At 39.6% G+C, this 26,841-nt stretch overlaps 1 protein-coding gene across 2 annotated transcripts in view; it reads left to right on the forward strand.

Moving 5' to 3' along the window:
* Positions 1-26,841, forward strand: part of ESYT2 (extended synaptotagmin 2) — a 133,846-nt gene that overhangs the window by 101,788 nt on the left and 5,217 nt on the right. Inside the window, exons 13-20 of one of the 2 annotated variants that reach the window (XM_045003352.1) lie at positions 3,082-3,177; positions 11,109-11,171; positions 14,852-14,926; positions 18,318-18,404; positions 19,268-19,417; positions 20,649-21,037; positions 21,832-21,930; positions 25,728-25,859. In XM_045003352.1, coding sequence (XP_044859287.1) covers positions 3,082-3,177; positions 11,109-11,171; positions 14,852-14,926; positions 18,318-18,404; positions 19,268-19,417; positions 20,649-21,037; positions 21,832-21,930; positions 25,728-25,859 — 1,091 coding nt within the window. The remainder of the gene's footprint in view (positions 1-3,081; positions 3,178-11,108; positions 11,172-14,851; positions 14,927-18,317; positions 18,405-19,267; positions 19,418-20,648; positions 21,038-21,831; positions 21,931-25,727; positions 25,860-26,841) is intronic. The other variant, XM_045003354.1, reaches the window with a different exon arrangement.

Consider the following 26,841-nt stretch of genomic DNA (forward strand, 5'->3'; position numbering starts at 1 on the left):
TGTGTTGTATATCCCTTGAGGAGGGAAAATACTGCACTGTTTCATGTAACCATCTGTGGTTGCATTGGCAAACTTTAATAAATTATTATACACACTTAGAGCTAACAAGTCACTTTCTATTTGTTTTTCTATTTTTACCTATGTAATTATTAAAGAAACACTATCAATCTGTTCAGGTGAATAAACTGACTATTACTAAAACTTAAAAAATGATGAAGACTGTCCTTTTTTAAATCCACCATTCATCACCAGAAAAGAGCCAGAACTTTGTGACTCACTAAAATTAAAACAAAAAAGTTTGAGCAATGACTACTTTCTAGAATGAATTACCACAACCAATATTATTGAAAGCTATTCACAGACTCCTGCCAAACTTGACATTGATGCTGGTGCACAGAGAAAAATAAAAATGTCTGTTATTACTACATCAGAAAGAAAGGGGGGAAATGGTACATCTTCATCTAGAGAAGGAGAAAATCACTGGGGAAATACATTATTTTTAGCTCCAAACATAGTAAAAAAATCTTAAAACTGACAGTCTCTTATCAGAAGGCAGCTTGGACTGGAGTTGCGGAGACCCAAGATTGCTGTAGATTAAGCTGAATTCTGTTGGGATCATATTACTACAGTATTTTATCATGTATTAGCATGGTTGCAAAGAATTGAGTTAATTGATGCTCACCACAATCTTGTGGTTTAATCATGATTAGCTAGTAAACAACTTGTCTTGGTCTCTACTGACAGCAAAGTAAAGATGAGCATCATGCCCACTAACTTGAATCCTCAACATCATGTTCAAATCTTTTTTTTATGGAAGACCAGCCTGTTGGCAGAGTTGTTAGCTGTTATCTACCTTTTGTGTGTGTAGACAAGCTTTCTTATGATTGGCTTTCACCATTGCTGCCATCTTTTTACTTCCATGTTCGTTTATTAATTTAATCAAGGGTAAAATATTCAAAGGTGCGTCAGTTTCACTAACTTTCAATGGGAAATGGGTGTCTAAATGTGTGTTTGAAAATGTTATCTATAGAGCTTATTGCCATGGCATCAAGGCACATTGAATACAAAAAGTTTTAAAACACAAATAACCAACCTTCAGACAGCCACTTTGTGCCAAATGTTAATCCCCAGAAAACCATAATAATTATAAAACTACATAAGGAACAAAAGCTAAAACAATACTAAATTGTCAATGAAATGCTAAACAAAATTAATCTTAATAAACCATATCCTTCTACTTACCAAATTCTGATGGACCTCCAAAAGGAGGAAAAAATAAAAGGTAGTGCTCTCCACTGAGAATTCTCTGCTATTTTCCTTAGTGTTATGTTTAAAACTGATAGTGAGAGCTGATTAGTTGATCTCAAATCAGGTTTAGAATCTGAATCATTTTAGGTTTAGAATTTGTCCTAAAAAATTTAAGAAAGGAACTCGGGATCTATAGAAAATCTTTAGAGAAGACAGGTGTATTTATCTAAAAATAGCATTCTTTGAAGATAGTATTTTGTCTGGATCAACACATATCAACTTTCCTCTGTTAAGGTAGGAATTACTCTTCTATTTAGGAGGTTAGTGGAGTAGGTTGATAACAGACAGTTAAGTAGTTTTATGTGACAAGGTGGGTGAGGTAATAATCTTTTACTGGAGGAAGTTCTGTTGGTGAAAGAGACAAGCTTTCGAGCTACACAGAGCTCATCTTCCATGAGGCTCAAAAGCTTGTCTCTTTCACTAATAGAAGTTGGTCTAATAAAAGCTATTACCTCACTCACCTTTTCTCTCTAATATCCTGGAACCAACATGGCTACAACAACATTGCAAACAAGTAGTTAATGTGGCATTTGTACCCAATGATTACTTAACAATGAACAATAGCTGGTTTAGACTCAAGGCTAAAGTCTTTACTAATGAAGCTATACATTTATCTCCATTGTCACATGACAGATGCGACATGCCCCATGAGTTGGGAATCCACAAAAATTCTGTTTTTCAGGCTCCTTAATACAAAGTGTCTCGTTGTCACCGAAATATCGGGTCTGCCTAGCTGAGAGCCAATAACAGCCTGACAAGGATAAGAAAAAGATGCTTTATTCTGCAGAAGAAAGGAGAGCCCTGTAAATAGATACAGAAGACTCTGCCTGACACAAGTTTTACAGATTCTTTATACACATTCAGACAAAGACCAAGCCGTGTTAACACTTCATTGGTGGTTGCCAGACCCCGTGAAACCGTTATCTGGTCAGTGAAAACTGGCTTGGAGCAAGATTTCTCTGCTTTGAGGCAGAAGAGAAAGGATAGTTCAAAAGTTCATGGTACTGTGTACATGAGGCTTCTGCTTCCCCCTACTGGCCGCTTGTAAGCTATTAAGGTGGGCCCCCAGTAACTTTCACATTGTGTTTGCTGTAAGAGAGGCATGATCAGGGGAATACTGCCAATACATTGCAATCAGGCCTATCCTAGGAAATTAGGTTGGTATAACTACATGAAATCCATTCAATTTAGCTTTTGAGTGTTTAACAACATACTAAAAGAACTGCCTGCCAAAGTGTAAAATTACCTCCCAAGGTAACAGCAGGAACTTGTGCATCTTCTGATGTGGAAGTAAGAAACAAATGAGTTCCTAACTCCTGTCAGTTGAGACAGTTTTGCTATCAGTGAATTGCTTATATAGAATATTAATAAATAGGATTCATTTAGCAAAAATTGCTGGCTATTAGTTTTATTTAATTGAATTTAATTAGGAGCTATATTAGACATCAGAGAAAATATATGGGAAAAGCAGTGTTTGGAGTTCAGATGATTTTATAGTATTGCACACATTACCTATGAAGACCTTCAAGAAGATGGAACTCATATTTAATCTTACACTTGATGTAATTTGTCTTATAAATGAGCTATATTGTTTATTACAACTTTTATCACTATATACATTTTTATTTGATTTGCTAATTATGAATACTGTTATTTATAAGCAAGTGTTTTGATGTATTTGTGCATAAGAAAAAAATAATCAGGGATGGATCTAACATTGTATTACTATTTGCATGTATAGAAACATACTTAGTGTATATTCTTTAATTTTAGGTGCTGTCAAGCGTTAAAGCTGATAAAGACCAAGCCAATGATGGGCTTTCTTCTGCATTGCTTATTCTCTATTTGGATTCAGCAAGAAATCTACCAGTAAGTCATATTGTGATAGTAGCCAGTGACTTGGGTGGCCGTTACTTCCTTCTAGCACTTCTTGCTTAATAGTATGCCGCACTGCTTCACTAACCCACATGCCATGTTTTTCACCCTTGCTCATGTTTTCACGTGTATAATGTAATGGTCCATGTCTCTCAGAAACTAGTACAATGTAGTTAACTATATTTAATAAAGTCTGCTGTTTAATCAAGGTAATTTTAAAAAGAATGCTCCTTTGATGGATTTGGCAAGACTGCATATTTTATTATGTAATATTTTCTAAAGAAAATAGTATGTACCAGCCTATAAAAGAGAAATGGACAGCCCCCATTTACCTTGAGTTCAAGCAGACTTATATATGTTTGGGCTTAGGAGCTGTTCCATAGTGAAGAATAAATTTGTGAGCAGTAGGTTTCAATTAAATCTGTATATATAAAGGTGCCCAAGAGTAGGAAGGGCTGGTTATCTTGTAGTTGGCCACAGATTACTGAAGTGGTTTTCATACTTGTAAACAATAACAGGAACAGAATGAACGATATCTTAAGTTGGATTGTGAAGGATACCATTGGGTTTTCCCTGCAGTTGAGCTGGTTTTGTAGCGATGATGTTGGCTAAAACATTAACCCCATTAGGCTTTCAAACCAAGAAAAGGAAATATTATAAAAGTGAAAATTTATGCAGCTAATAATTTTTTAAAAATTAGCATCACTTAAAATATGGCTTAAATGGAAAGATGAAAAATGTAACTGTAAACATGCTGAATAAGTCATCCCCATTCCTGTCTTCCTCAAACATTACTATTTCACAAGTCATTCATAAATACTCCAGCATAGGTTGTATTTTTTATAAAGTAACAATTGGTTGGAAATTGTTTGTATAGACTATAAAGGGAAACTTCATGTGTGGATTTGCACACTAAGGCTACCTTGTTACTTCAGTAGAAATGAATGGGGCATAAATCTGCATAGAATTTACCCCTGTTACTCAACGGAAAGTCTCTGGAATCTGTCTATATAGTTTAATTTTATTTTATAATACTCTAGCACTTAGGAAAGTATTTGTCTACCATCTATTTTTGTTTTTGAGAAATTGTACCCTACTGTCTGTTGTGTATAATTGTTCAACTACTGGGTTTTACTCAAAGTTTTGAGTGTGTGTATGTATAGAAAATATTGTAAAACACAGCAAAACAGATTACTTCTCTTTTCCCCTTTTCCGTCAAGCTCTGCTTCTCCATAATAGTGCAGCTTCCCCAGCAAGTAGCCAGGCACTTGTTGGGGACTCTGCCTCAACTCTGACTCTGACTTCTTCATATTCCTGATTCCTGTAATTATCCAATAGCTTCATCTAATGTCGTCTGATTTCCCTCAAAAGGGTCAGATTAGAATTTGAATTTTTAAAAAAAAAATTTACATCTAGGAATAAATTTGAGATTTGCCTGCTCTTTGGGACAATATCTTTAGCTCACTGTGTAGGAGTTTGTAGCATTCATCTTTATATTGTGTTAAAACTTTTAAGGCGTAATCCGATAGGGAACACTGATTCCTCGTACTAGAATATTGTGAATTTTTATCCCAAGTACAAACAGGACTGCCTTCTCTTTAGTTAACTTTAATCTCCATTAATGAGGAAAATAGACCCTGGCTGATATTCTCTATATACCGCCTGTCCAGAGCATTTCTGCATTGCAGTTTGAGGATTGCTATCCACTCAGGAAAAAGATCTGAGTGTTGCTGCCAACAATTCAGCAATAACCTCAGCTTGTTCTTCAGTGTTGCCAGAAAAGCAAACAAAATGTTAGGATCATAAGGAGTGGAATAGAAAATAGAACTGAAAATATTAAAAATGCTGTTATATACAGGGGCAGCAGGTTTGTATAATTTTTGGTGGTGCCTAGAACAGGCCCAAGTCCCCCCCCCCCCCACACCTGCCTTGTAAGCTGATATATATTTTTTAAAATAATGTAAAAATGTGAGGGCTCTGGGGTGGGGCTGGTGATGAGGGGCTTGGGGTTTGAGAGGGGCTCAGGCAGAGGGTTGGGGTGCAGGGGTGAGGGCTATGGGGTGGGGCTGGGGTTGGGGGGTGTACAATGCAGGAGGGGGCTCAGGGCTGGGGCAGAGGTTAGGGTGCGAGGGGATTAGAGCTCTGGCTGGGGATGAGAGGTTTGGGGCGGGGTTGGGGATGAGGAGTTTGGGGTGCATGCAGGTGGGCTCCCCCCCGGTAGCACACTCTCCTCACACCACTGTCACTGCATGTGCTCCTAGGGCCCCACTCAGGTCCAGGGAGCCCCCTCGCCTCTCCTGTGGTGGGGAGCGGGGGGCTGCCATCACATTGCGCCTCCTCTCCTGCCGCTGCCCCTCACTTTAACCTCACTGGGGGGTGGAGGCAGCAGCGGTGACTGTGGGGGGAGGGCCCTGTGGTGGTGGAGGGTCCTGCCTGAAAAGAGAAGGGTCTGAGGTGGAAGGGCAGGGGCAGGGGCAGCCTGCCCTGGCACTAGACCCTGTGGCGGCAGTTGATGCTGGGAGCCAGCAGAGCAGAGCAGAGCTCAGCCTGGAGTGCAGAGGGCAGCCACTGGCTTGAGGCAGGGACACTCCAGGGCCCGGGAGAGGCGTGTGGGGGCAACAAGTGGGGGCTGGAGGACACTCAGGGGAGGCATGCGGAGGTGGCAAGCAGGGCTAGGGGAGAGATCCGATCCCAAACATTGGTGGAGCTGGGCCCCCAGGCCCTGAACATTGCTGGAGCCCGGGCACCATAGGCCCGCATAACTTGCCGCCCCTGGTTATATAAATCAACAGTATGCTCTCCTGCTGTGTTCAGTCCTGGATACCCTATCGCAAAAACAATACCACAAAGGTAGAGAGAATTCACAGATGAGTGAAAAAATATTATTAGTGATATGGAAAGACTCCATGTAAAGAGAGACAGAAAAGATTGTTGTAGATGCCAGTTTAGTCTGCTATAATAAAAATCTTGAAAGTTCTAGCAGGAATATTTCTTACATGGGAAGGAGGGAAAGAACAAGAGCGTCTTTCTACTCTGGAATTGCCCAAAGGTGGCAAATTGTCTTCTGTGTGTCCACCCTAATTCTGGTATGAAAAAATATTTACAAGACCAAACATGAAAGGCGTCCGACACTTCTCAATGTGCACATATTTATCAATGGAATAATTTTGTGTAATTGTTAGTTGGAAACTGAATCTCTTCAGTATTGATAGCTGTTAGTGATGTGGAACAGGGAAAGTTTACTTATGCTATCCTTGATTAGTAGTACATTTCAGATCTAAGGCGTTAGTGTCAGACCCAAATGTTTTTGTTTTTGTAGGTAATTCCAGTCAGAGGCATTTAGTTTTAACAGTGAGTCAGAAGGCTTTCCGTTAACAATATTTTTTTCAATCTCTAGCCATAACTGTCTCTATAAAGAAATGTCGCTTTTGCATTCAAAGATGGCTTGTTAATGGTATTGCCTTCCCATTGTGAATTACAAAGCATTGCATTTGAGGAAAAGGATCTTGAACTTTTCAGACTCCACAAAGACTGATGTTAGATGTGTTCTATCTTACACTGGAAATGGCATAGAAAAGGGCTTGTCGCTCTTCACGTACTTAGTAGTACTTGTCATGTTAAAACATAAATGTGGAATATCCAGGGTAAATCAGGAGAATGTTTGAAGATCACTGAGGGATCCTCTCATGGTTACTGTACTATACAAGTACAATGTACTGATATAATTGAAATACCCAGTGCTAAAGAAGTGGGATTACTTGATGAAAAGTTATATGATGTGGAAACATTTACTTACATCTTGCAGTTATTCTGGAATCTTTTGACTGTTTTCCTTAACTTTCCTATATAGTAAAGCTGCTTGTGCATTCATTCTGCCACAATCCCATCACTCTCTTTCTCCTTCCATTTCCATCTTCCTAAGAGTATCTACGAGGGAAACTTTGGGTGTGGCTACTTAAAAGAGAGGAGAGCATCGGGACTAGTCTTTTGTGAAAACACTACCTCACTCTATAGAGCACTATTTGTGAGTTCTCTGGTGTTATATATATGTTTATTTTATTTACTTGCCAGAGTGTGGATTAGTTCTACTAAAGCCACTGACTCTATAGTGGAATGACAGAGCATGCAATTTGTTTTGCTGCATGGTTTCAACCAGTGTGCGTTTGTTTTTGTGCTACCTTTTAATTGCATTTTAGAGATTTAAAATTTCATTTATTATTGTAACGTATCTGGTAAGTAAATTATGTTCTATGATAAGAAACTCAAGATGTGTAGATTATTAAATAGTAAGAGCTTTTACTTAGATTGTTAGATTCATGGAGTAATAAAATTCATACTGTATCAGCATACTGTGGATGAAATGTTGACTTTTAGTACCAGAGAAATGAAACTATAATAAATCATTACAACCAACCTCCTTTGTCACAGTCTTAAAATGAGATGTAGCAGGATTTATAAGAACTTGCAATCTTCCCTCACCTAGTTCAGGTTTTGATAAAAAGTTCTTTGTAGCTCTTTGTGCTCCCCAAACTCCAAAGTCCCTTGTAAATTCTATTTCACACCATAATGTTCCTTGTTATGCCAATTGCGATTCTTTTTCTCTATTTCAAATAGTCTTTGTTAGCCAGCAATGGCCTCATTTGGAGCCCATCACTTACTAAGGGTATGGCTACACTAGAGAGCTTACAGTAGCACAATTGCACCGATGCAGCTGTGCCACTGTAAGCTCTCTAGTGGAGCCACTCTAAATCAACAGGAGAAAGCTCTCCCACTGACTTACTTAATCCACCCTCAACAAGCGGCAGCAGCTGTGTCGGCGGGAGAAGCTCTCCCATTGACATAGCGCTGTCCACACCAGCACTTAGGTTAGTGTAATTTATGTCCCTCAAAGGGGTGGCTTAGTCACACACACAACCCCTGAGCAACATAACTTATACTGACATAAGTGGCAGTATAGACAGAAGTACTTTGTGCTTGCATTGAACACTGTAGGGTTCACTGAAAACTGATGGCTGCCTTTGAATTTGAATAGTCTTGTATATTGACTAAATCTTTAAACAGACAAGGTGGGTGAGGTAATATCTTTGAAGAAGACCAAAAGAAGTTGGTCCAATAAAAGAGATTACTCACCCACTTTGTCTCTCTAATATTCTGGGATGGACATGGCTGTAGCTACACTACACACACTCTTTAAATACACGCACTGCTATAAACAACTAGAGATTGGAAGCCATGTGAGGATTCAGGTTCAGAGTTCCTGAGCCAGAGAGAGCTGAATAAGCCTAGGAGGATGTGCAGATTTAAGTGTTGCTGGTGGTCTCTTATTTGATCTAAACCAAACACAATGGTGATGGACCAAAAGACAGCTGTTTGCCTGGTCCTTTCAATTAATATCCATCTGTTTAAGATTCATATGAACCGTACATAAATATTTAGACTTCATCTAATCAAATCTAAAATACAATTAAATATCTAAGTTTACAAATAAAAAGGCATGGTATATAGGTATCCTAAGCATAAAAACATATACTATAGTATATTTTCTTGGTACTAAAATTTCAAGGTAATTGGTGTTTTCTTCAATAAAAATTATTCTACAACCTTAAAAAAAGATGTAAAGGAAATATTAATGCTGAATTTTGGTCAAAAGCTTCTATTTTTATTGCTTCTTTTTAGATTTTAGTGTGTGACTTCACATAGGAATCTCTTCCAGGTATATCTCCCTTTTAGTCACTGGATAAAATCTACAAAAGGAGCTAGTTGATTAACGAGCCTAAATCCCTTTTCAAAAGTGCCTTAGGTGCCCAAGACACTTACGAAAATGTGACTCCGCTTATAAGTAACTTAGTGGGTAAAATTTTCAAAAGTGCCCATTATTAGTATTGATATGCACTGTCCTCCTTAGCTCAGAGTACTGGGTTGCAAACATGTCTGCCTTTAGATTTTTACTTTGTATAGGTCATGTAGCAGTCGCACCGAGTTTAATACAACTGTTGCAAGGTCACTATCTTCCATAGATCACCAAAGAATGCTCTCAGAGCTTCAGAAGTTTCTGGAACCCCACTTGAGACCACAGGAAGGATTTATGAGACACGGGAGTAATTAGTCATCATGGTTCAAGGCGTTAGTTGACCTTCAGCTAGGGTGAGGGAGACTGCACAGCGAGGGTCTGATAGTAGGCAAGTTGCAGCGATTTGGAATGGGTGGATTTCCCCCTATGGTTACTCACATCTTCTTGTCAACTGTTTGAAATGGGCCATCCTCATTATCACTACAAAAGTTTTTTTTTCTTCTGCTGATAATAGCCCACTTTGATTAGTCTCGTTAGAATTGGTATGGCAACACCCATTTTTTCATGTTCTCTGTGTATATATATCTTCCTACCGTATTTTCCACTGCATGCATCTGATGATGTGGCTTTAGCCCAGGAAAGCTTATGCTCAAATAAAATTGTTAGTCTCTAAGGTTCCACAAGTACTGCTCTTTCTTTTTGCTGATACAGACTAACACAGCTACCACTCTGAAATCTATTCGTACTGAAACACAAACTTCTAAACTGAATGCCAGGAATACTATAGTACATGCTCTCCAAAGCTAGGATATGGCTAAAGACTTAATGACAACAAGAATATTAAAGAATTTGTTTTTCTTCTTTTCAGAAAGAACTGACACTTAATTTTAGTCAACAGTGCATTTGAATTTTAGAAAGATTTTCTCTTGGCAAAGTACTGGTAGCATTGCTTCCTGTCTTAAGTGCGGCATGTTTGAAAAGCTGCTAGTGCTAATTCCTGGGCTGCCACATGCAACAGCTTTTTAGGCAGAACTCCCCATTGCAATCAGTGGGAAATTGTGCTTGAAAATCAATAGAATGATACAAAATCCTGGAAAGCTTTTGTTTCCTTTATTTAAAAACCCTTTACTTAAGTCCTAAAATTATCCCCTCCTGAGTTGGTGGCAATGCAAATTTCCCATAATGTTTTACAGTTTGCATGCATCACTTCAAGGATAGTATGACTACTAATGAAGTAAAATGAGAAACCTTGTTTAGTTAGTGGAAAATGGTCAGAGGGCTGAATTGTCATTTCTTAAATCTGCTCAGATTTCTTTTGCTGATAGATTTGCACATCCTCAGTTCAAACTAGTAAAATATGTTGCACTCCTAGTAGCATGCAAGATATTTGCATTGGTCTATTGGCAAAGAAAAAGAAGACCAAGAAAAGAAGATGAAAATGCTTACGTTTATAATGAACTAAGCCTTACTAATATCTGGAATAATGATACACCTCTACCCTGATATAACGTTGTCCTCGGGAGCCAAAAATCTTACCGCATTACAGGCGAAACCGCGTTATATCGAACTTGCTTTGATGCTCCGGTGTGCGCAGCCCCGCACCCCCGGAGCACTGCTTTACCGTGTTATATCCGAATTTGTGTTATATTGGGTCGCGTTATATAGGGGTAGAGGTGTATATTTATTTTCCCATAAAAGCATGTTCTCTCACATCCCCATTTGATTTATCTTTCTTCGTGTCAGCTTCTGTGTTGTGGTATTTCAGAAAACATACTTTCCCATAATAGAAAAGAGCAATGTATAAAAGGGCTTTTGGGAAAAGCAGCGCCCCATATAATCCTTTTAGTAAACCTTGGTGCCTTTTTGTATATCAACAGAAATGATACAGGAGAATATAAAAGGATAGAAAGAAAATGAGTATATTTTAAAAGCAGAATACTTGTAGTAGAAGAGGAGAGAAGAACAGAAGACTTTATGGGGCTATTTTGAAGTAACTTCTGCTTGGTTATTGTTGCTTCATTGTTTTGGGGGGATTTTTTTTTTGTTTGTGTCATGTCATTAATTAATTAACCTGGTGGAATCGCTTCATTGCATGACTTACTAACCCTTCATATGTTCTCTTCTGACTTAAAAGAATAATCCATTAAACTTTAACCCTGATGGCTTGAAGAAGGCTGCTGTTCAGAAAGCCCTAAAGGTAAAACTAATACAGTTTTCCATTTAAGGTGACAAAGTTAATTGAAAGAACACAAATGTCTGCAACATGTCTCTGCCAACAGTGGATGGAATTTCTATTGTCAGCAATGCATTTAGTGCCAGAATATTTAATTCCTAGCACCAAGAAGTAAATGACATGGTCAAGACAAGCAGAGTATTTTGGTCTGTGGGAATTTCGGCTCTAAATCAACTAAATGATGCAGTTGGCTTTAGAATTCTGATTTAAAGTAATACTTCATTAACAAAGCTGACTCCCCACACATGCCAAATAAGACTTGGTTACTTATTCAGAAATAAGTAATAAACACAATATTTTAGTCCTATAGGGTTTCTAAGATACATTTTCAGTTGGATGTTTTTCCTAGAAGCTATCAGTTTCCATCCAGGGCTCAGTCCTGCACGATGTTGAGCACTCTCTTCCCAACCCAACAAAGTACTTGCTTGACTCTAAGCATATGAGTATTCTCATTGGAGAATCAAAGCCTTAAGGAGATGTATCAGAAACTGAGCTCCACCTCATTATAAGACTTACATATACAGGTTCTTAAAAACTATGTTCATTGACACCATGATATGAAAAGGAGTCTCTCTATTGTTAATTTCTGAAATCTTTAAGAATCTCTGCTTTAGTGACTGATCTAAAAAATAGAAAACTTTAAATACTAATTTTCTCTATTGAGGAGTTGCATGTCAATTTTGAATTAATGTTGAATCAATACACTTTAAATATATTCTGAATGTATCCTTGTCTTGCATTATCTTTTATTTGTTTCTTACATGAAAGTTTAAAAAATAATTTATTTAGAATGTTCTTTTCCTTGATTTGATTTTTATAAAAATTCTTTGGGTCATAGAATCATGGAATATCAGGGTTGAAAGGGACCTCAGGAGGTCATCTAGTCCAACCCCCTGCTCAAAGCAGGACCAATTCCCAACTAAATCATCTCAGCCAGGGCTTTCTCAAGCCTGACCTTAAAAATATCTAAGGAAGGAGATTCCACCACCACCTTAGAGAACCCATTCCAGTGCTTCACCACCCTCCTAGTGAAAAAGTTTTTCTTAATATCCAACCTAAACCTCCCCCACTGCAATTTGAGACCATTACTCCTTGTTCTGTCATCTGGTACCACTGAGAACAGTCTTGATTCATCCTCTTTGGAACCCCCTTTCAGGTAGTTGAAAGCAGCTATCAAATCCCCTCTCATTCTTCTCTTCTGCAGACTAAACAATCCCAGTTCCCTCAGCCTCTCCTCATAAGTCATGTACTCCAGCCCCCTAATCATTTTTGTTGCCCTCCGCTGGACTCTTTCCAAATTTTCCACATTCTTCTTGTAGTGTGGGGCCCAAAACTGGACACAGTATTCCAGATGAGGCCTCACCAGTGTTGAATAGAGGGGAATGATTACATCCCTTGATCTGCTGGAAATGCCCCTACTTATACAGCCCAGTATGCTGTTAGCCTTCTTGGCAACAAGGGCACACCGTTGACTCATATCCAGCTTCTCATCCACTGTAACCCCTAGGTCTTTTTCTGCAGAACTGCTTCCTAGCCATTCGGTCCCTAGTCTGTAACAGTGCATGGGATTCTTCCATCCTAAGTGCAGGACTCTGCACTTGTCCTTGTTGAAATTCATCAGGTTTCTTTTGGCCCAATCCTCTAATTTGTCTAGGTCCCTCTGTATCCTATCCCTACCCTCAATAAATACATAAACACACACAGATTATTTTTATTTTTTTATAATTGGAGATATACCAGTCTCCTAGAACTGGAAGGGACCTTGAAAGGTCATTGAGTCCAGCCCCCTGCCTTCACTAGCAGGAACAATTTTTGCCCCAGATCCCTAAGTGGCCCCTTCAAGGATTGAACTCACAACCCTGGGTTTAGCAGGCCAATGCTCAAACCACTGAGCTATCCCTACCCCCTTATGACTACACAGTGGCTTTACGTAATCATTTTAGTCCTAAGGAAATAAATGATATTGTGCGCATGCCCAGACATATTGGATGTAAAATCCAGAGATTAGATTTAGAGAATAATTTGAGAACAGCATGAATATAAAGTGGAAATTGGAAAAACTTGTTGAAATAGCAGTTTGCATGTTTAGATGCTGACATGTCCAGCGAACAGTAAATTCAATCTGCCAAAGGCATATATTATGGAGGCAAGTGGGTGGGTGGGTGCGCAGGCATGCGCACAATATCATTTATTTCATTAGGACTAAAATGATTACGTAAAGCCACTGTGTAGTCAGTATTAGGTATAGGAATTTTTGCTAATGCTTCTATTGTTATTTACATTTTTATACAAAGAAAAGATATTTTTAGGCAACATTGTGTGAAACAAAAAAAAATCAAAATTAATCTTCCTTATTTAAGTCTGCATAAAGCATTCTTTAACTATGTTGATGGATTTTAATCTTATTTTCATTGTATTCCTTGAACACTTACAGCTATTTTGGGTGGGACTAAATATTTAAAGTTTAAAAACAGAAATTGAGCATTTGTCCATGAAAGGAATACTCCTTTAACATTGTGCTTTAAAGGAAATTCTGACAATAAGCAAAATGTATCTGATAAGAATCATGTCATATTATAGGAAATATCAGTTGTAGAAGATTAATATGAGACATGAACTGATTCTTAATACTTAAGAAGTTCAAAACAAGAGTAGTGATTCAATCATAAAGTACATTCTTGTGACCTTCCATGTTTTAAGTAGGGCTCAACTAACTTTTCTGTTTAATTTATGTCTAATCTCATTAATCTTTTTTGGGTAAAATCTAAAATAAATTAACCTTGTATACTATTTTCTTAAATTGCATTAACAACTTCTTGAGATAATTAATGTTTATGTCTAACTTTTCTCTCTTGTTTAAATTATTATCTGATAGGCCAATCTAAAATGTGTTATGGAAATACATCGTTAGAAATATTTCTATTTTATATAGTTTTTTTCTAAATTAATGTTTATTTTTACAGTTTGATCTAATGCTATGCAGCTATTAGCTAGGCTCAGATATGGGAGTTGGTTGATTCTCTAATAAAGAGTATTTGGTAAACTATAGAAATATCTGTCAGGTACATTACAGTGCATCTTCATTCTTCCCACCCAAAAAGAAGAAATGTTGATGATCTGGTATTAAATCCAGTTTAATTATACTATAGCATTGTACATAAAGTAAGCTTCCTGAGTTGGCACTTTCTCCATATCTTCCATTGGCATGCCAACCGCAACATTCATTTTACTGTTCTGATGACGCTCTGTCAGTTGTAATGCTCATTACAAGGTTGGGAGATTGCACTTTTTCAAACAGTTTCATTCAAAGGGTAGCAAGAGAACAGTTGGAAGGACTCTGAAACTCCAACTTGCTTGTAGCACTGTTCTTAAACTAGTCTACTATGGATGGGTGAGTCTGTATCATTGCTGTATGTTAAGCAGCTAAGAAGCCACCAACCATGTAAATGTGTGCATATCATGCTTTCTGTTAAATACTGAGGATAGTAAAAATGCATGTAGCAGAGTGAATACAATTTTGATATTTAAAAAAACAGATTGGGTTCAAAGGCTGAGGGGTATTAAATACTGGAGTGAAATTGAAGTAGAGGGAAATGTAATAGCATATTCTAAAGATTAAGTTTATGCTTTCTCCTCTTTATCAGTCAGGAAAGAAGATAAACAGCAACCCCAACCCTCTTGTCTTATTGTCAGTTGGACACAAGGCACAGGAAAGTAAGGTAAGCTACTGTTCTCAACACTTAGCTCTTTCAGAGATATTTGGTTCTTTAACTATATGTGCTTGGCAGTGGACCACCAAGCCTTTAGCCCCTAGTGCAAATTGTAACCAAAAGTCAATTTAAGTCTTATCTCTCTGAAATGAGCTGGTGGACTCAGTCCAATGTCCAGTTATCCAACTAACCAAAAACCACCCCCCACAATTGGCACTCATTAGCATTCTGACACATTCTCAGCAGAGAGGCCAGAGACTCAATGAGCATGAACATAGGTTATAAACTCTTTGTGGCAGAGATTGCCTTTTTGGTCTGTGTTTGTACAGTACCTAATACAGTAGAGTCCTCATCCATGACTAGGGCTCCTCAGCGCTGTGGTAATATAAATAAATGATCTTCAGAACTACCTGTTCGTTTTCGAGTGATGTCCCTGTGGGTGCTCCACTTCAGGTGTTGGTGCATCCCTGCGCTGTTGATTGGAGAATTTCAGCAGCAGTGCCATCTGGGTCAAGTATGCACTGTTCCTGTCTCGTGGCGCCTCATCAAGCACACACGACCTGAGCCCCTCAATTCCTTCTCAACTGTCGGCCAGAGACGGAGCTCCCAGCAATGTCACAACATTAGCTTGTTTTAGTGTTAAAATAGTTAATAGTCAGTTACTTACCTCCTTTCTTCTCTTCTGCTTTAGTTTAAAAAAATATTTTTCTTTTTTCACAGACCGTTTTAGTGTCTGTACCTGGAACGAACCATTATTTTTTCAGTTATGCCTTGTTTACCAGGATTTTAGCACTGCCTGTCATGCCGGGATGCCATGCCCATATCAGATGGACACTTCTGCTGCTTCCACTACTTGGATGAGTCGCACATTCCTCAGAAATGCGCTCACTATAGCAACCTGAAGGCTCAAGCTAGGAGGGACAGGAATATGTGCCTCAAAATCATCTTTATGGAGTCATCTTTGCACCTGGCCTCCGACCCTTGGCAGGAGACCCCCTCTGCACAAAAATCCCTAGAGACCTCACCTTCTGCTCAGAGGAAGACTCACTCCTCCAAAAATTCATTGAGGAAACAAGCAGCAACTTCTCCTCAGAGAGAGCCGATCAAAAACAAAGTGGTCACCAGCCAGATCGCTCTCCTCGATACTGAATGCACCACAGCTAAATACCTATGAGGCACCGGGATCCTCCAGCACCACCTGCACCATGGCCTCTGCCAATCCCCAGCACCCAGGCACAGAGACGAGAGGCAGGAGTAAGCCTACAGCCTCCATAGCGGCACCAGCAACACCGCTTAAGGAGACGAAACTGCCAACACAGGCTATGCCACCATCACCTGCCCCATCAGCTTCATCGGCACCGACCTACTCTTCAATAGTGATGCCAGCAGCACCGACCCAATTGCCGCCAAAACCATCAGCACCATCGACTGCACTGCTGAATCCATCAGCATCAACCACTTTGGCACCGAAACCACCAGTACTGCATCACCTTCTCCATCATAAGGACATATTAGTATTATCCATGCCAGCATCACCACTTTTTAGCACCAACGGCTCTCTGGTGCGCACAATACCAGAATAGCCTATGTCACCAATAGCACCTCCATTCTCTAGTGAGGAGGAAGACAATGAGGAAGAGGGTGTTCTTTTTCTTCACAACATTCCTCACAACCGACAAATGCCAACCTCTGGACCTCTAAGAGTGAGGCCTCAATATAGACAGGACATACAGCCATGGTATGTCAGTTTGGACTACCTCTTGTCCTTAAAACAGCAGGGCTTGGCCATATCATCCATTGGAGTGCACCTGACAACTATTTCAGCGTTCCGCCCGGGTGAGGACGGGCGTTCTATCTTCTCTAATCCTATGGTCACTAGATTTCTCAGGGGATTGGAGCACCTGTTCCCACAAATTAGACAGCCAGCTCCTACGTGGGATCTTAACCTGGTCCTCTCCAGGCTCATGGGTGCTCCCTTTGAGCCAATGGCAACCTGCTCACTCCTGTACCTTTCCTGGAAGACGGCCTTCCTCGTAGCTATAACCTCAGCGAGATGTGTATCGGAGCTTAGAGCTTTCACTTTGGAACCACCGTATACAGCGTTTCATAAGGACAAGGTACAGCTGCGACCACACCCCACCTTCCTTCCTAAGGTGGTGTCTGCCTTCCATGTCAACCAAGACATCGTCCTTCCAGTCGTTTATTCAAAGCCGCATGCTTCTCGACAAGAGCAACAGCTGCACTCCCTTTTACATCGAGCGTACGAAGCCCTTTAGAAAGACGACTCAGCTATTTGTAGCTGTGGCAGACCGGATGAAGGGCCTCCCGGTCTCCACCCAGCGCATCTCATCCTGGATTACATCATGTATCCGTGCATGCTATGACTTAGCTGGTGTCCCAGCTACACACCTGACCACCCACTCCACTTGGGCTCAAGCTTCGTCCTCCGTCTTTCTGGCTCATGTGCCCATACAAGAGATCTGTAGGGCAGCAACTTGGTCATCCATGCACACCTTCGCTTCCCACTATGCATTAGTGCAGCAGTCCAGAGATAGTGCGGCATTTAGTTCAGCGGTCCTCCACTCCAACCCCACCGCCTAGGCAAGGCTTGGGGGTCACCTAATTGGAATCGATATGAGCAAGCACTCTAAGAAGAAAAGACGGTTACTTACCTTTGTAACTGTTGTTCTTCGAGATGTGTTGTCAGAGTAGCCGGCAAGAAGGAACTGAGGGGGCGCTGGGTCAGCAGGGGCATATATTGGGCGCCATAAGTGCGCCACTCCAGGGGGTGCCTCAGCCGACCCACCAAGTGTTGCTAGGGTAAAAATTTTCCGACGATGGTGCATGCGGCGCACGCACCTAATTGGAATGGGTATGAGCAACACATCTCGAAGAACAACAGTTACAAAGGTAAATAACTGTCTTTTCCCTAGTGCACTTTAATGTTGTTTGAAACAGTACTACGTTAAAGTGCACTAGGAAAATTATAAAGAGATTAGTCATTACAGTATATATACTACTCTAATGAGTAATGTTTATACATAATTTACAAAATATACATAATTATACATAAGTTTTTACATAACTCAATACAGCATATACAAAGTATATAGAAGCCTCAACACCCTCCACCCTGATTTTTGGATACCTACCTAAAACAAAAAATAATTTAAAAAAATTTAATAAACCCCAAAAACGAGAAGCCCTAAGAATAAGTTTTTTATTAAAAAGACTTTATGCACATATACTGAACTATATGTGCTTTGAGCTAACCCCATTTGCCACCTTTATAGGTAGATCAAATTTGGAACATGATTGTTGTATAAACAGAGGACATCTTCAACACCAGCTTTGTTTGAGAGAAATGCTCTACATGTAACGTGTTTTTCCCCCCCTTCAGATTCGATACAAGACCAATGAACCTGTATGGGAGGAACACTTCACTTTCTTCATTCACAATCCCAAACGGCAGGACCTTGAAGTTGAGGTGTGGTATCTCTCTGTCCTCATGTATTCTTTTTTGCTGGAGCATTGCAGATTAGCAGCCATAGTTCACAAGCTCGTAATGAGCCAGACATCATGGAGATATTGTAACAAGCACTACAATTTAAATTTAACAATTTTTAGGAACCAGCGTAAGAATGACCTTTTGTGAGAGCTTGCTTGTTAAAGGGAGAAAAAATAATTATAACTAAACTCCCCACCCCAACTGTATGCCAAATACGATGTCTCACATTTTAAATGTACTAAATTAATCATCCTGTGATGGTTGCTTGAGTCGTAACAAGCAGCTCTTTCAATAACCCACTAAATTACAGAAGCAACATTATTCTGTTTATCATGCCCAGGTCCTTCATGTTGCTCTCTCCCTGAGATCTTCCCTACTTTGTCCAACTATTACACCCCTTCACACTTTTGAGGCCTCATGTGGACAGTTGAAGGGATCTAGAGAAGTTGGGGAATGTTGAGTTAATGCTGTTCCTTAACTGTTGAGTTCACTTTTGTCTGATATAGTTGACTGTCAGCAAACTCTAGCTTATAGATTTAGTCTTCAACTCAACTGGACACAACTATTATCACTGGTCTTCTTTCTTATTTGCATCAGTGCTCAGGCTAGACTGTTTTCTTTCTAATGAAGGTAAAGATGAGAGTGAATGGATATTGAACACACAAGGTTCTTTGATATTTCCTGCTATAGTGATGCACCTATAAATATAAGACCAACCAAATCTGTGTTAAGGGCAAACTATATCTGAACACAATGAAAACTTGTCATTAAAATTATAATTTTCTTTTATTTTTCTGGGTGTTTTCATAAAGCTGAGCATGTTGTCTTCTGTATTACTCTAGGTCAAGGATGAACAACATCAGTGTTCTTTGGGAAATTTCAAGCTTCCTCTGAGCCAACTGCTGGCAAGTGAAGATCTAACTATGCATCAGCGGTTCCAGCTTAACAATTCTGGTCCAAACAGCACCATAAACATGAAGATGGCACTCAGGGTATTATAAGGGTCTTTTTTAATTCATCTGTATAATAAGATTGCAGACTTTCTGTGTGTCCGTCTGAAACCTAGAATGTCTGAGTCAGTGTGAAGTAATGGAAACAACTACAAGCATGGTCAAGAGCTACTTTTGTTTCACATATCACTGGATTGAATCATCACTGGGATTTGCAGTCTGTAATAGCCCAATTTTTAAAGTTCTCAGACATTTTCAGCTTTTTTTACATTTTATGTATGGCAGCACTAGTTTTTACCTAGTATATGTTTGAGTTGAGGTAGCATGTTTCAGACTTCTTGTAGCCTGTATTTTCTGGCTTTAAAGGAAGGACAACACATTGTACTGTGTGCTGGTCTCAGATGTGGAAGGGTAGAGATTAACATTGTTGATGAAGTAGACTGAAAATTACAAAAAGTGTATTCTGTAACATTAGTCCAGTGCTGAGTTGTTCTCAGCTTGTCAATCGCATAGAAAAATGACTTCAAAATAAAGCTGCAAACAGCTGGATAGATGCACATTGTGCTGGATATTGGTGATCTCCCTGTTTTGAGGCCTGATGAATTGGAAGCTCTGTTGCTGCACACTGCATAAGTAACAGTAGACTGCAGTACATTCAAATCCAACTTTGTTTTGGGTTTTTAATTTGGGTGTATTTTAATTTACACAGCTTGTATCCTCAAAATACTTTGCAGAGTTAAATATAAAAAAATTGGGGATAAATTAGACTATTCTGATGCAAATATACTGTACATTGATGAATAAATGAAATTCTGTCTAAAGAGAGTGAAATTAAGGGATATGGACAAGAAGAAGGAAAAAAAATCTGATGTAAGATGAGATTTCAAAAGAGATGAGGCAGAAAGCTACTTGAAGGCTTTCCAGATGGCAAGAGCTGCAGAGTAGACAATTCTTGCACCAACAATGGCCATATTGTGGGAAGGAATAATGAGGATGAAAATGCCAGATGAGTAGGGAAAATAGTGATGTTGAGTAGTTTTAATAGTTCATTAATTTTAATATGCAATTTCCATACAGAGAACCAGGTGTTGTGCTTTGCAGTGTGGAAGTATTCACATTACAGCAGGCATGAATAAAAGTTAGACTAATGCTAAATGAAGGCACAAAAACATGCCAAAAATGTGTTACCTTACCAAAAAGCTGGTAGAAATAAATATATATTCTTGTTTTCTGTATTATCATGTGTGACCACTAATGTTTTTACTGCCTGTAGGTACTGTCTCTTGAAAAGCCAGAGAGGTCTCCAGATCACCAACACTCAGCCCAAGTAAAGAGGCCTTCTGTTTCCAAAGACTCAAGAAAAACTTCTTTTAAGCCTCAGGTCCCTGTTTCACCACCAGTTGATTCACACAAACCTGTCCCAGGTTCCCCAGTGATCGACAGTGATAAAAAGACTGATATAGCTGAAAAAAATCATCCTCCTAATGCCAGTCCCCAGTGGCCAGCGGATCTCAGCCGAAGCTCCTCCAGTCTCCTTGCCTCCAACGTCACCTATTCTCCCAGCCACCTCTCAGTCAAAGAACCAACTCCAAGTATCGCCTCAGACATATCGCTGCCCATCGCCACACAGGAGCTACGTCAGAGACTGCGACAACTTGAAAAGTAGAGTGTTAAATACTTGTTTATTGCAATACACTTAAGTTGCTCTAGTAAAGCACTGTCAGTACCACTACCAAAAGGGAAGAGCCTACTCATTTGGATTTTTCTAACTGCTAGGACTGCAGTCAGCTTGGTGTTTGAAAATCAGTCTCTGAGCTTTCTGCTTCTTAATGCTTCAGAAAGAAAGATTCTGCAATTAGAATGTAGTTGTCAGATTTGTTAATGCACAAAGTAGAATAAATTCCAGCTTATGCTCCGTAGCAATATTGGCTGTGCAGTGCAAAGAGGAATGAAATCATTATTTTTATCAGTAAAGTAAGCAAGTATGCAAATGAGCAGACCCTAAGTAAGGAAATAAGAAGGTACCATTTTTACATTTATCTTTCAAACCATAACCACACTTTAAAGAAATGCCCATATAATATTGGTTCATTATGGACTAGTGAATTGCAGCCCACTTTTCCATGGGATCCTACTAATATTAATGTAACAAAGTTATGTTGAGTCTGGTCTTTGAGTAGGTGAAAGGCAGGGTTGACTGCTAAAGGACTTAATGTGAAATCTAGGAGGTTTAATAACCACTCTGTTTCTATTAGACTAATGAGGATTGCTGCAAATAGTCCTCATTGCTGTTTACGTTTCCTTTTATTCTTCTGCTGCTATATCTGGAATTCTCAAAGGACCTTCATTAAAGATAGTGTAGAGGAGCACAGCAACCATTCTACTCTGCATATAATTCAACTGATCTGTTCTTTTATATGCCATTTATATAGCATGTAATGTATTTCTTTTCACAGTGGAACAACTCTGGGACAGTCTCCATTAGGCCAAATTCAGTTGACAATTCGTCAGAGCTCACAAAGAAACAAACTTATTGTGGTGGTGCATTCTTGCAGGTAAACACAGCATATCAAACTGTATATTTTTGCATGATGCTTGGCATACCTACCAGTGTCCAGTCTCTTCCTCCATCCTCTTAGACTGGTCTGGTTGGCTGGAGCTCTTTTAAGGCCACATGTTAGAGTATGATAATATGTAAATGCCAAAATCATATACTGTTGTATTCATCAGTGGTAGACAGACTAAATCACAAAATTGCCACTACTGCCATTAGGTGATAGTTCTCAACAGTGACATCTAGATTATATCAGCAGGAACTGAAAGCCACATGTAGGAGCTGTTGTCACTCTGTGAGAAGATATTCAAAACCCCAGTGCAATTTGGGGAGGCAGCATTGTCTAGTGAGTAGAGGTATGGACCGAGAGTCAAAGCATGGGCTGTGTTCCCAGCACTCATATGGTCTGTGACCTTGGGCAAGTTACTTCACCTCTCTGTGCCCCCTTTTCCCTTCCCATCCTGTCTGTCTTATCTGTTCAGACTGTAATGTAAACTATATGCAGCAGGGACTGTTGTGATAATTGGGCTGAACTATGAGAAGTGAATGTAAGTTCATAATATTGTCAAAAAAAGAACAGGAGTACTTGTGGCACCTTAGAGACTAACACATTTATTTATATATATTTATAAATATAAATTTATTTATTTATTAGTCTCTAAGGTGCCACAAGTACTCCTGTTCTTTTTGTGGATACAGACTAACATGTCTGCTTCTCTGAAACCTGAATATTGTCACAGTAACCTGTAACATCAAATTTTGGTGGAAGAAGGTACAAAAAAGCAAGACAGAGGCTCAGCTAGTCCAAACAAAAATGGTGCTGCTATCATTTAAGGATTGTATTAAGAGCATGCTTGGTAAGCACGAGAATTGTGGAACCAGAAATGAGTGAACCAGAATTTGTGTGTTGAAAACTAGGCCTAATTGGGGGACAAAATAATGTGGGGATGGGCTGTTCCACCCAGCATTCCCTTTTGGGGTTCTTAAAGAAAGTAGGAAAAAAATGGCTACTGAAGTGAGCCTCACCATCTCCCCAACTTCTCTTATGGCCCCAGATCACCTTCCTAATCCTGAGAAATGTCCTGACCAAGCCAGGCCAGAGAGAGGGACCCAGATGAAATTGCCATTTCCACCAGCTTCCGCTAAATCCCCATCACCACCTGGGATATGAAACTTTGTTGTTTCCTCTCCTCCTCCATGTGTCCTTTTCCTTTCCTACCTTATTTTGCCTCTTTAAACTTAATTTCCCCAAGAATTTCTCCCTACTGTTACTCACACCTTCTTGTCAACTATCTGTAAATGGGCCACTCTCTTACCACTTCAAAAGTTATTTTTCCTCCCTTGGTATCCTGCTGTTAATTGATTTATCTCGTTAGACTGACCTCACACTTGGTAAAGCAACCTCCATCCTTTCGTGTATTTATACCTGCTCCTGTATTTTTCACTTCATGCATCTGATGAAGTGGGTTCTAGCCCACAAAAGCTTATGCCCAAATAAATTTGTTAGTCTCTAAGGTGCCACAAGGACTGCTCGTTGTTTTTGCTGATACAGACTAACACGGCTACCACTCTGAAACATCTCTCTCTCTTGTTTCCTTCTGTCTAATGAGAGTCTAGCTTAGCCGGCCAAGAATACATATTTTGCAACACTGCTCTAAGCCTGTGACTAGAGAATCAGCTAAAAGCAATGCCCTAAACAATCCGATGCCTGCACAAGTTTGGCAGGTCTCAGAGTAGCTGACAAGACCATCTGTTGTTTTTTCCAGCAGTGAGATTGCAAGTCAGCATCAGAGACAGAAGCTTCATTTTCTATCTTTGCTATTCTTTTTTCTCCCTGTTTGTCTTGTCATCTTAGACAATGCAATTGGACTTTAATAACAACCTCAACAACAGCACTATCCTTGCTCAACTAACTTCTTCTCTTTTCCTCAAAAGAATAGTTATTACCATCTTTGATACCATCTAAGAGACTGTTAAACAAGGGGAGGTTTTTTTCTAAAAATTCTCTTCAGATAAAGGGAAAGGGAAAAGGGGATGTTGTTAAAATGAAAACCTTATTTAATACTTTGCATCTCAAACGCTTTAACTGTTTTTCCTTCTTTTTCTGTATCTCTAATAAAATGCTACAAGGATATTAATGCTGTGATTGCCATGGTACTAAGCAGGCTGAGGTCTCTGTATCCCAAATGCCAACCCTTGTTTAATGCTGGACGGTAACAGGGACATGTGTAATACTTTTAGACCACATGTTCTATCCAAATTAATACAATGGGACTATCTCTTACTAGGTGTTAATATAGCACCTATCACAACAGGGCTGTGATCTCAATTGATGCCTCTGGGTACTACTGCATTACAATTAATAGTACCTACTAATAAGCAATTATTGCTAGTGTAACAACATCCAACATTGCAGAAATACAATGCTGGTGGTAAACAGCTTAAAAAAGTTGACTATTGACTTCACACTTACCTGTCAGAAAACTTAATGTATTTCAAAAGGCTTATTTCCACTTTGCTTGGTACTCAAAGCACAGCAGTTTTTCATATATTAAACATCATAGATACACGTTTAGGAGATGAAATAAATGATTTGAACCTTCTAAATTACAATGAAAATTTTATAGAAGTTAGAGGAAAAATTGCTGTTAAATAAGGCTACAATTTTGTCATGGAGCTTGCAGAAGTCATGGAATCCATGACTTGCAGAGACCTGTGTGACTTCAGCCCACAGCGGCTGGGAGCTGCGGCATCCCCCCACCACCTACAGCGGCTGGGAGCCTGGGTGCCCCACAGCTTCCAGCCACAGTAGTTGTGGGGGGTGGGACCCTGCAGCTCCAAGCCGGGGCCTGTGCAGGCAGTGTGGTGACCTTGCAGCTCCCCATTTTGTCACACATATTTTTAGTAAAAGTCACAGACAGGTCATGGTTTTCCATGAATTTTTCTTTATTGCCTGTGACCTGTCCGTGACTCTTACTATAAATATGCGTGACAAAATCTTAGCCTTACTGTTAAACCATGTAGTCAATCTCACTTGGAATGCAGGATTTTCCCCTAGAGTATATTTTGTTAGTTTTTTGTCTAACCTAGTTTGAAATCTTGCAGGCACTTCGGCTTTCTCCACTTATTTTAGGAGATTTTCCCACAGTGTAAAGTATTCAATTGTTAGGAATTTTTTCTAGTTATTGTTTTGTTCAATTCATCACATCATTCCCAGGTGTGTATCACAGTTAGTTCTCCCTAAACAATTCTTCTCCCTCTGCAATGTCTACATAACTCAAATACTTGTAGTTCGCTTCATGTAGTTCACTTCACTTAGGCCTGGGCTACACTATCGGGGGGGTTCGAACTAAGTTATACACAACTTCAGCTACGCTATTCGCGTAGCTGAAGTTGAAGTATCTGAGTTCGACTTACCTGGCCATCCTCACGGCAGCGAGTCGACTGCCGCAGCGCCCCCATCAACTGCACTTACTCCTTCTGCCAAGGTGGAGTACGGGTGTCGATTAGTGGATCGATTTATCGCGTCCAGACGAGACACAATAAATGGATCCCTGATACATCGAACACTACCCGCCGATCCGGCGGGCAGTATAGACGTACCCTTAGTCACTGTTTGGCCAAACAATCATCAGCTGTTTCTTAATTTAACAAAGGATGAAAGTGTAAGTTGACCAAAAAAATGCAGCCAAATAGGAAACTAGCACATTATTCTTTGTTGTATTTAACAAGCTCTAGCTATGTTCTAATCTGTTTTTCTCTTTGGGTTGGGGTTCTCTTTGGGTTCTTTTATCACAGAAATTTAATCGCCTTTTCAGAGGAGGGATCTGACCCGTACGTCCGAATGTATTTATTACCTGACAAGAGAAGATCAGGAAGAAGAAAAACACATGTATCAAAGAAGACCTTAAACCCAGTGTTCGATCAAACGTATGTTACATTTTCAGTTTACTAGTTTTACATTATGTAAGAAGCAAAGCTGTGAAACTTCTGTTGCATGAACTGAGGGTAGGCTGGAAATTTTCAAACAAAAAGTCAAGTCCTTAGGTTTTTTTTTTTACTCTGTCTGTTCCCAGTGACTTCAGTAAGGCCTTGTCTATTCTGACAAAAATTTGGCCCTGTAATTCACCACCAGTCTCTTCTACCAGTGGGAATTGGTGGAAACAGTAGTGTAGACAGGGCACTTGTCTTTATCGCCATATAATGTAATCCTTGAGCTTGATCTGTTATAAAGCTTCCACTGTTGTTAGCACTGGTGATGAATTACAAGTACCACTTTTGCTAGTGCAAACACAGCCTAAAGACCTTTCTTCAGAGGTGAAAGTTTTCAGACGTGTCTCACTGCTGCTAACTGATTTGACTCCACTGATATTAGGAACGCTGAGAGCCCTAGATGGGCAGCTGACTGACATTTTAAACTCTATGTCATCTAATCTTGTGCAGAGAAGTTCTAATTAACACATTCGTTCAAGTCGTGTTAGCAGCTAATGAGGTGTCTAGATTATGGCTCTCACCATTTGTAATACCTTTAGAGACAAACAGGTGTTCGTAACTGGGAAACTTCTGAAAAAATCTGGCAAAAAATAATAATCCACAGGTGGCATTTGGCATCACAGAAAGAGCAATATTATAAATGATGAAACATATGTATACATTAAACCTATAAACAGAAATCAAGGCACAAAAATAATAAAGCAAAGCCTAAAAACACAAAAGAAAGCTGAGGTTACTTCCAGTCTCCTGAGCAACATGGGTTAATCATAGGCTGAGGATCTTAAATAGTGGATCTTTTTCCTGCCTCTGTGTGACCATTCTGCCTGGAACTAGGCCTATTTGCCAGCATGCCAGTACTGAGGCAGAAGAGGGCCTTTCAAAGTGGCATGCTTCCTGTGAGGATTATTTCCTAGCCTGC

The sequence above is a fragment of the Mauremys mutica genome, chromosome 2 (assembly GCF_020497125.1).
Source record: "Mauremys mutica isolate MM-2020 ecotype Southern chromosome 2, ASM2049712v1, whole genome shotgun sequence".
Classification (NCBI taxonomy): Eukaryota; Metazoa; Chordata; order Testudines; family Geoemydidae; genus Mauremys; species Mauremys mutica.